The sequence below is a fragment of the Fukomys damarensis genome, unplaced genomic scaffold, assembly GCF_012274545.1.
Source record: "Fukomys damarensis isolate Sample0158 unplaced genomic scaffold, DMR_v1.0_HiC HiC_scaffold_22, whole genome shotgun sequence".
Taxonomy (NCBI): Eukaryota; Metazoa; Chordata; class Mammalia; order Rodentia; family Bathyergidae; genus Fukomys; species Fukomys damarensis.
Genome location: NW_022900934.1, coordinates 6,267,829 through 6,279,056, shown reverse-complemented (window position 1 = coordinate 6,279,056; position 11,228 = coordinate 6,267,829). Strand labels below are relative to the sequence as shown.

The 11,228-nt window shown below is 48.5% G+C and overlaps 1 protein-coding gene across 1 annotated transcript in view; it reads left to right on the top strand.

The window, feature by feature from the left end:
- Positions 1-522: 522 nt before the first annotated feature.
- Positions 523-11,228, top strand: part of Fam210b (family with sequence similarity 210 member B) — a 30,404-nt gene continuing 19,698 nt past the window's right edge. The window contains exons 1-2 of the mRNA XM_033766975.1: positions 523-600; positions 4,110-4,128. Of these exons, the coding sequence (XP_033622866.1) occupies positions 523-600; positions 4,110-4,128 (97 nt within the window). The remainder of the gene's footprint in view (positions 601-4,109; positions 4,129-11,228) is intronic.

Genomic DNA, 11,228 nt, shown 5'->3' with positions numbered 1-11,228 from the left:
ACAGGAAATTACCTATGTATCTGACACCAGTCATGGTGCGTCTGTACTCCAGAATGCTCTGCACCTCTTAAAATAATGCCCCACAATTACAGGTTCACCACGAAAAACATTAGTAATCTACTAACTAAAAAAGTCAACTTAGAATATAGAAATACAGCCAGGCCCCAGCAGGGACATGAAGCAACTTGAAAGATCTGGATTATGGGCTCAGTCCCTGACCAGAGGGCAGGGTGGACTCTGCGACTTGACAGCCTCTCCCAAGCCACAGTGGGGCAGCAGAAGAATACTCTCAATAACAAAATGTGCTGGGCAAACGAAAAAGAAACAAGTGCCGACCCTGTTTCCACAGCCCAAGACCTTGCCAGGTACCGGTCCTACAAGCACTTCACACGTTCCCTTGTTAACCCTCTGCTGTAGCTTGGAAGCTCCACATCCCCCAAGGCCCATGGGTTAAAGGGTTGGTCCCCATGGTGGCACCACTGGGAGACGGTAAAACCTATAAGCAGTTAAGTCACTGGGAACATGCCCTTGAAGGAAAGTGCGGGACTCTTCCTCTCCCTCTCTGCTCTGGTTGGAGATGTGACCACTTTGCTCCTACTGGTACACCACCATTCACCCCTTTACCAGGACTGAGTAGATGTAGGTCTCATGCCTTTGATCCTCCAAAGCTGAGGGCGAAATAAACCTTTCCTCTCTAACAGTTACTTCCCTCGGGTCTTTCATCATAGAAATGTGAAGCTGACTAATAATACACCTTCCCAGCAATGCTTGAGGTAAGTATCATCATGTGCACCCCCTAAAAATGAGGAAGCAGAGACATAGACAGTTTGAGTCATAGTGCAGGGTAGAACTAGGTTCTAAAACAAGCAGATTTCACATCAAAGCCGCAGTGTTCACCACCAAACCTTAACACACAGGCCTTCCTTTCTCCATATCACCAGCTGCTAGAATGCTGTAGGTGTTCTGAATAATGATGGCTAAAGGGAGATGAACAGAGAAGAAGCAGTGGAGGCAAGAAGTAAAGCTCAGGTGAAGCCAGCACCAGATAGCTAGGTTTGTCTTGGAAAGAGGGATAGAAGCAGAAGGGGATGAGACGTGGCTATAGGGAAATGTGGAGTGGGAGCTGCTGTAATCAGCCTCAGGCTTCCCTGGAGAAGCAGGGGACCTGCCAAGAAGAAAGCCACTGTGATGGGAGCAGTAACTCCAGAAGGTCAGAGAACATTTAGAACAGTCCCTACAGAATTCAACAGAGAGGAGTGTGGACCCAAGATCACTCTTGCATTCAGAAGACTTATATGTGTCCAGAAAGCATGTAGTGGGAGGAAACAGAGCAATGTGTCCCAATACTGTCCCTTTTTAAAAACACATTTTCTCTGCTTGTTCTCCAAGCCATGCTGAGTAATGACCAGGACCCTGATCCAGAGAAGAGTATGTATCATATTAATATTAAAAATATGTTCCCTTGAAGACCAGAAAAAGGTGGATCTGCCCCAGTATGGGAGAAATACTTCCTTCTTCCTCTACCAACTGGGAGCCTTCAGTCTTGCCCTTCCCATACAGAGACACACATATACTCACACTCATGTTTCCCATCTGTATACAAGCATCCCCTGCCTTATTCACACACATGTGAGTTGCCACACACAGCAGGGATCCTCTTCTACCTCCCTGCCTACAGAACCCTTGCTTTGTTTAGGAAGACAATGTGCCTGTGCTGATCTAAGCCAAGGAAGTTTCTTTTTGCCAGGTCCTCAAATTCCAGATTCCCTTTCACTTTGTGCCTGTGTAATGCAATTATTACCCATCAAATGTAAAGGATTTCTCAAGCTAGGAATGGTGTCAGAAAAGGTTGCAGTTTGCTGAGTTGTTGAATGTGAAACACATCAATTCTTATCTCTCTCCAGAGTACCTTCCTGGAAAAAAGCCAAAAATTTCCAGACTCCCTTGCAGCTAGCTTGGAGGGTAGGTGAATTTACATTTGCCAATTTGATGCACTTGCACGGTATCTTGAAGGCAGAAATAAGGTCAAATCATCTACCTTGGCTTTGGGCTATTTACTGCTGCTTAGTTTTCACAGATGGAAGAGGACTACCCAAGAATCTAGGGGTCCAGAAATGAGCCCATGGTGTACCAACAGGCAGTTTGGACCATAGCAGTAGACTGTCCCCACCTGCTGGGGCCAGTAGACTGGCCAGTGTGCTGTTTTGTGAGAGCTGGGATGTGGTTGTAACGGCAGCAGTTTCAGCCATGTTCATACATTCTAGTAACAAACTCTTGATTCCACCTCCTGGATTGTGGCTGAGGGGCAGCTCCTCTGGCTAGCCAGTATTGCACGTTCACACAACCTTTCCTGGGGGCCCAATCTGGTGCTCACTCCTCACCTTCTCAATGCCAGTTCTCTGGGGCTAATTGTGCACCAATTCATTCCTGCCTAAAATGCAAAGATCTAAAAACATTCTGTTTCCTCTAGCTTCAATTAAAAAATGATACAGCAAAAATGAGATCAGGCATGAAAAATGCATGCAGATAAGAAGCCTCAGTTTCTTCTGTAGAATGGAGGGAGCATTCAGTATTATCATTACTATCAGTAAATAGTTATTGAACACTGTGGCAGACTGTATTTCCTGACAGTCCTGTTTCCCAACTCTCAAGCTCATCCACAGAATGCCTTGGCACTTTCCAAGAGGAGGGGTCTCGTCCCCTTCATCCTTGAATCTAGCTTGGCCTATGACTGACTCATCACCACAGGATGCAGCAGAAAGGAAGCCGTGTGCATCCCGAGGCTAGGGCAGAAAAGACCATTAAAATTCCTCCAGTTCTCTGGGAAGTCTTACCCTTCTGATATCCCCTGTCACAACCTAGCCACTGCACTGTAAAAGTCCCAAGTCACATGGAAAACCCTGGGGCTCAATGGTCCCAGCTTAGCCCAACCCTCAGCTCATGTGAGTGAAGAAACCCCTACTAGATCGTGCCAGTCCTCAGACATTCAATCACCGCAACCACACATGCCTTTTCAACCTTAGTCTTCCCATCCAAGGCCTGGTGAATAGGTCACTGGCCTCAATAATCCCCCCACAAGGGTGAGCAGGACCTGTGACTTGCTCCTAACTGATTAGACACAGTGAAAATGATAAGGTATGACTTCCCTGGCAGAGCACACTAAATGATAAGGTGCTAAGATGCCACTCACGATGACGTCACCCTCTCCATGACTCTGCCTGAGCACCCAGGAGCAGGACTCTCCCCTCCAGGCTCTCCAGCTGCCAGTGGGGAAGGCCACTGGCAGGAAACCTCACAATGGTCACCTTAGGAGCAAAACACACCCCCCCGCAAACAACAGCTAGAAAGAAAACAGGGACTCTGTCCTCCAAGAAGATTGACTCTGCAACAGTATGCAGGAGTTGGAAGTGGACTGTTCCCCCAGTTGAGCCTCTGATGAGCCACGACTGAGGACACAGCCCCAGGTGACAACTGAACTGTAGTGTGGTGAGACCTTGAGCTGAGAACCCAGCCCAACCCTACCCCAATCAACAGACCCAGAGAGGCTGTGAAATGTCAAGTGTGTGTTCTTGGCGGCCACTAAGTTTGGAATAATTTATGTAGTGGTTGCTCAGCTGACCAACTGAGACCTCAGATACCATGCAGGGGACAGAAACATGTCACCCCCATGGACCCTGTCCTAATTCCTCACCAACAGGTCCCACAAGCTTAGCAATGATCGTTGTTCATCACTATAAGTGAGAGCTATTTCTTACTTAGCAATGGGATGATGAGGAGAACCAGCACATGCTCTATACCAGCTCTGTGCTGAGCGCTTTGCCACATCTGCTTGTCCAGCCTTCTCAGCCATCCTCTAAGACAGCACTTGTCCCTTCCCTGTAGCAGTGGAGAAACAAATGCATGGAAAAGTTCAGTCCCTTACCCAAGGCCCCACAGATCAGATGTGGATGGGAAGCTAAAATGAGAATATTGATACACGTCTCTAACAGCACACACATCCAATGAATGGCTTCAGCGATACAACAGAACACATGACCTCCAAACCTCGGCGCTTCAAATAACATTTGTGGTCTCAGACACTGTGAGTCAGGAGTCCGGACATGGCTTAGCCAGTACCTGTGGCCCTGGGTCTCTCACAGGGTGCAATCCAGGTACTGTGCAGGGCTGTGGTCATGTCAGGCCAGGGCTGTCGGAGGCCTCAGTTGGTTGGGCTGCAGACCAGAGTCTGACACCTGATCCTGAACACAGGGGCCTCTCCCATGGGGAGCAGGCTGGAGAACCAGAGAAGGACCCGGAGGGATACCACGGTCATTCTGCCACCTAATCACAACCGCACATCCCATGGCTTCTGCCGGGTCATGAGTTAGAAGCCGGGCCCCAGGTCCAGCCCGCACTCAAAAGTGGGAGGTGACACAGGAGTGCAGGCACCAGGAGGCAGGGGTCACCAGGACATCTCAGGGGCTGCTCGCCAAGGAGCTGCTCTGTGTACTGGATTGGGAAGCACCTCGGTGGGATGAGGGTCCAAGGTTCCCCTCTGAGGACCCCCAAGATTTTCAGCTCAGGGTCCATGCCGAGCCATGCCCCTCCCTTTCCTGGTCCTGAATCTCTGACTTGGGAAAATCATTTTCTATAATGAAGTTTTTATGTTGCTCACTAAGCAAGAGAGTTCATTAGCACTCTCAGCTTTTGCTCAATTACATTTGTGACACAGAGCTAATTTTCTCTGCCTTCACATTATTCTCCCACTGTCATGCAAGTGTGGCTCTGACTGGTAAAAGGCTGTCACCTCATTATTTGGCCATTAGAGAGTTTTAAAGAGTAAAATTCCAAGAACCATATTTCAGTTTTAATTTCAAATAAAAATGAGTTTAATCATGAGACTTTAATGATGCTTATTTCCACTGCTTCTTTTTTGGGGGGAAAGGGGGTTGAGACAGGGTTTCACTGTGTAGTTCAGGCCGGCCTTGAAGTCACTATGTAGCCCAGGCTGGCCTCAAACTCACTGTGATCCTCCTGCCTCGGCCTCCCAAGTGCAGGGATTACAGGAGTGCAGCACCACTCTGGGCTTCCCCTGATCTTTTCCCCCCTCACCTCTAAGAGGCATCCGGAGTGAGTTGCCTACACCCGGGTTTTTAAGGAACCCTTTCCTCACTTCCTCTTTCTTCATCCGTGTCGGACCAGAGGCTGGGCCTGGGGGAGTTCCACGGTGTCGTCCACCATCTTTTCCAGGATGTCATGGAACGGCCACGGGCCAAGGAATAAGGCAACGCTTCCAGATATTGACAAAATAAGACAAGCAAACGATTACAGGAGAGCAAATCACACAGTAACCGCCGCTGGCATTTGTTGCACACTGATTACAGATGCCCCCACAGGGTGCAGAGAGAAGGCCACACGCGTGTGTCGTGGCATGACGCTGAAACCGACTCCGCGGCGGGTGAATGGTCCGAGGCAGTTTTTCTTGATATGAAATCAAATCATAACCCAACCCCTCCTTGGTCGCGGCGGCCGAAAGTCCCATCCCTGCACCTTGCACAATTCCTCAAGGGGGAAGCGAGTGTGCAAAGGCCGCCCCAAGCCGTGTGCTCCGGGACTCTGGTGGTGAACTCACGGCGCGTGTGTGCAGCAGGCACAAGCAAGCCAAGCCGCCCTGCAGCCGACCATCAGATAACAGTTGTGCTTTACTATCTAAAACCCTGGGATTCGGGTTGAATTGCGGCACCGGCCCTGCGATACCTAACTGGGTTTGGGGCTGCAGTGTGGACACTCGGTCTCTGAAAGGTTCACCGTCCCTGCTCTGGAAAGACCTTGCGATCCCCAGTCCACACCGGTAATGCTGGCACCAAGAGGTTCATGTTAGTTTTATGTTTTTTCTTAATATATGTACACATGTGTTCTGTGATGTGTGTATTACAAGATATTGCATCACAAAATACTAAAGTTTAGGATCATTTAGTATTTCAAGAGCTATTGTCCTCTCCAGGTGCTCGGGGCCCACACAGTTACCTCTACCAGAAATCCAGCTGAAGAGGGCTCAGGAAGCAGCCAGCGCCCCCCACTCGGGAGCCCCTGTCCTTCCTGCTGCTCCTGCTCCTCAGCCCAAAGCACCACCTTCTCTGCCGTCCTCCTCCCGAGACACCTGACATCCATCAAGCTGCGGATGAGTTGAAAACATGCATAATACCTGGTGAAGGTGGGGTGGGGCGGGAAAGGCATTTTCGTGGATAAATACATGGAAGAAGGACTTGGAAACTGGCTTTTTATAACTCAGCTACGTCGCCCCATATGAAACGATACACTATTCGAGTGTACCCTACAAACGCGCTCCCCAGGAATAGAAGCTCCTGTTTGTAGGGACACAGGAAGGAGGATCCTTATTTCCATCTTCTCAGAAGGAAAGCAACCTTAGTGTCTCTGAATGAGAGATACTGAATAAGTAATTGTAGTCTCACCTCGAAGAATGAACCGACATTGTATCTGCGGGTGGGGAAGATTTCTGCCCAGTGGTGTTCATGGAGGAAAGCACGTACAGCATTATCTTATCCTCAGGAAACTGACAAAGCAGCCTCCATCTCCGCGTCTGCACACACTGAACTGTGTAGCACAGTATGAAAGTAAAACAGCAAGGAAGGACAACAAAGTTCTTGGTGGAGTGAGATCAGCAGGGGACAGCGGATCAGCTGGGGAAGGGAGCCAAGAGGAAAGCCAAGGAGCAGGATGGAAAGGAGGAGGGCGCGTTTTAACAAAAGCAGGCACCTGCTGTGTCTTCGCCCCCCCTTCGGCAGTGTCTCCCCCGAGTCACTGACTCTACTGGGGGAAACTTCCAGAACTTCAGTGAGGTAAAACTTGGGCCTTCTGTAGGAAATTGGATGCACTTTGAGACCATAACGTTAAGTAAAATAAATCAGACTCATGAGCTTAAATATCACATGGTTTCTCTTACATGAGAAACCCAAAGTATAAATAAAGAGCAAAGCATAAAATGACAGGAAGCAGGGAGATGGATCCTTCTCACAGGGGAAGGGTATGAAGAGCTGGAGGGGTGCAGAGAGAAGGGAGGGAAAGGGATGAAAAGGGAACTGAGACGTGCTGTGTACAGGTACCAACTCGGGGCAAGGAATGTAAACACTGATGACAAACTACAAATTTGTATTGATAAAAATAATACATAAATGCCAAAAGTAAAAGAACAAACACCACAGGCTAGAACTAAAAAAAAAAAACAAAAACAAAACAACACCAAAATAACTTTTTATTTACTTCTACAGAGCAGCAGCCAAGTCGCCCAGTGCGTGGTAGCAAAGGCCCAGGACATTTGCACGGCAGTTCTCCTCACCTTGGGACCTTGGACACCTTCCCACAATGCCTTTGGATTCTTTGTCTGCAATGGGAGCAGTGGGCCACTGAGCTGTCCCACAAGAGCGGCCGTGGCGCCCTGGCTCAGAGGAAGAGCTCTGTTCCAGGATTAACACTGGGCCGAGGGGCTGGCTGTGCATGGGGACACTGCCACCCACCACAGTCAAGTGCACAAACCACCTGGGGCTTCAGTGTCCTCATCTGTACAGAGGACAGTGACACCGGGGTGTTATAAGAATTGGGCACTAATAGTCCAGAGAGCCTGATCTCACAGGAGTGCCCTGCTCTGGGTTTCATGCTCACTGCTTGACATTTCTGGTCGTTTTTGAAGAAGAAATTCCCCCATTTCAGTGACGCACTGAGTCCCTCGTTAACTTCATTTCTTAATTTCGTCCCTCCGGCTGCCCCAGTTGAGGTTCCCTCCAGGAGTAGCAGCTCCTCTTGTACCGGCAATGCAAAATAGAACTTTAAAAGTCAGACTTCTTTCTTGCAGAGATAAGTCTCTTCTCCAAGCCTCCTTCTGCTGAGCACATAGCTGACGCCCGCCTCCTCTGCCCTGTCTGATGAACTGTCGGAACCAGCCCCAGGAGGCCGGAACCCAGGTGCTTCCACCAGCAAGGAGTCAGCGAGCGGCCGACAGCTGAAGGCGATGAAGCAAGCGTGGGGTCTGCTCCTTACTATGGAAGGCCCTTGCCTACCTGCAGGCCCCTCCACCTGCTTGGAGCTAGCTTTGAGCAAATCCTTTTTCCTTTTTCCCAAATTGTGTGGCCTCCTCTGATTTGGCAGCAGTGAGCAAACAAACCTGAGCATTGTGACCCCAAGTGGCCCGGAATGTTGTTATTCCATGTCTCCTCGCTCATACTTTTTGTATTTGAAATGAATTTTGTCAAAGTGACTCTCATTACTTGGGAGCCGAATATTTCATCATCAAAACCCAAGGCCCTAGCAATCCCTTCTCTCTTTTGTCAAAGCCCTATGCTCTCATTTATCCGATACAGATCTAAAGGTTCATATACAGAGAAGCTGTTCTGGCCTTTCTTGATAAAAATAGGATAAATTAGACTTTCATCCATCTTCCTTTAGCCGTTTAACATCACCTGGAAGAAATTCTTCCCTTTGTTTCTTGATGTGAAAATGTGACTGCTCTTCAGACGTTTTCTATCAAGGTTTCTCCTGTGTTTTTACTGGGGTGTTGTTTGGTTTTCTTTGTGCAAATTTCTTGCTGGTTCTGCTATGCAGCAGAAGGGTGCTGATGCAGTTCTCATACTGATATGCAACAAGGAACTCTCTCATCAGAAAGTCACTGGCACAGCTTCCCAGGTGTCCTGAGGTAGGAGGGGCCTCAGGGAATCAGGGCTGGTAGGCAGCTCTCCTCTCCCCGTGGGGCCAGGAGGAAAGTGGCCCAGACTCAGCCAGTACCATCCTCCCACTGATACTTGGCCGTCCTTGGAAACCTTTTACTGCTGAAGGAAACAAAGGTCCAAACTGGAGCTGGCCCTGAGGAAGAGGAAGGAGGTGCAGGCAGCTGACTGCAAGTCTTCCTGGAAGGGACAGAGCCCAGCCTCCAGGGAGCCATCCCTGCAAGCCAGTCGCCAAAGTCTCAAAGAGCATTTCAAAGCTAAAAGGGATTTCTGTCACTGCCAGTGGTAGTTGGTGTGTCAGTTGACTGGCCAGGCCCTTGGGGGAGGAGGATCAGGGACAGCGACTAACCCTGAAGGTGGAGACAGCCAAGGTGGGTGGCTGCAGACTCTTATTGTGTATCTCTCTTGCTTAGTGACAAAGCTATTTCACCTCTCTGAACCTCAATTCCTCATCGATAAAATGGGGTTACCTCGTCTACCCAGCAGCAGTGCTTTGGAGAATAAACGAGTCAATAATGCGCCAGTGCTTGGAACCACGCCTCGCAGGTAGTGAATGCTCAATGCATGACAAAAATCTCACATACGATACTGACACGGAGAAAAGCTGGTAGTCAAAGGACACCTGGATTGCGGAGTTGGGCATCGCTTGGCCACAGCGATGTGTTCTGAATGACGCGCTGTCTTCTGTCAATGTTGCTGTATCCTCACACTACTTACACTGCACGGCATGAGCCGGGCTGGGACACCACACAGCAATATTATGATCTCGTGGGACCCCCGTCGCAGATGTGGCCCAGCATTGATCAAACTGCCGTTCCATTCATGTGAAATTCAGGAAGATTGAAAAATAAACAACGTCTCATCTAGGAGTCCAAATGTATGAAGACGGTGAAGAACAGCCCAAAAATGACAAGCACAAATGTTAGGAAGTGATTGCCTTGGCTCGGGTGAGTGTCGGGAAGGAGGACACCTCGAGGGCTTCTGCCCCTGGCTGTAGGTTGTCTGGAAATCCTCGTCCTGCTTTCTTTCCAGGTCAGAGATTACTTGGAATGCAAAAGACAGCAGGGACGGACAAGGAGCCCTGTCTCGAGCTTCCTTACATCTGCTTCCCCTCCCAAGCTCTTGGACTAAAATAGGGTATCATAGAAGGAAGAAGGGAAACAGAGCAGCTCAGAGTTCCTTTTCCTCCCAGCCCTTTCTGGTTCATCAATAAGCCCAAGGTGGAAGACCTTTGTAGAGCACGTAAATACCAAGAACAAAATTAGGAGGCTGGGGTGCAGGTTAGTGGTATAGGCAGGAGGCCCCGGTTTCAATTCCCAGCACAAAAAGTGAAATAATGGTCTCATTATTTTGTGCAGTATTCCTGCTGCACTTGGGGAGAGTGAATTACAAATCCTGTGATCTGGGAGGTTCGCCGTGCAAATGAAGCCCTCTTATATTCTCATTTGAAAGTGACAGTGCACAAAGTAAAGATGAATGGCAAATTGGATGCCAAGAAGATGAATCTTTCTCTTTTGCTGAGAAAGACATTAAATGGCATGTTACAAAAAAAGGCAATTCAGAGAGAGAGAGATTAGAAAGATAGAAAAAGGCTTGATGTTCTGCGACCTTTAAAAGCCTTTTGTCCACTTTATGAACGAGAATCCCCCCCATTTTCATGGCGTGCTGAGCCTCGCAAAGTCTGTGTGCCAACCTGCCCAAGACTAATAGCAACCAAAGGAGCTACAGGGCATGCGCACTCAGAGCCTGTGGACACAGGAGTCAGCCATCCGCATCACTCCTTCCCCGCTCTCTCCGCAAATCATTAAATACCTCAGGTGCCGACACCTTTAATCCTCGTGTTTGATGCCTGGCTCTGACCCCTCCCAGTTGTATGGCTGTGTTCTTCATCATGCAATAGGAACAAGGATGGTGTCTTTAGGATCGTTTGAACGTTAAAAAGAAAATCTTCGTACGCTGCTGAGTTTGTGTCACCATTATCGGTTGCTGTTGTTAATCTGTGAATGGGCTGCATAACCATAATCATGACAACAGAAAGAAATGTCCCACGCTGGTGCCGTGCCAGAGTTACTTTTCATTTATTGGCACTCACTCTTCTAGTCTGCTGAAAGAATGGAACAGCTTTCCTCAATGCTGTGGAAGGCTTAAAAGATTATGACGCGAGCTCCTTGGTGTATGGGAGGGAGCAGCTGTTCAGCTGTGAAAATCAGGGAAATTTTTTCTTGATCTTGGAGAGCCTGTCTTTTCCCATAGTGAGGGTCACAGTGCACATCCTAGGAGGTCAGTGGATGACTTAAACAGTGATCGTATTTTCTTCATTTCCTGTCATCTCTCCATCATTTTACTATTTTATGTGTTTACATTTTAGATGAGAAGCCAGGTGGTATTTAACTTTCTATATCTGATTTATTTCACTTAATATTACGGTCTCCAGTGCCACCTAATTGCCTGCAATTCACATGACTTTATTCTTCTTTATGGCTGACTAACATAACATCGTGTTTCTGTGCC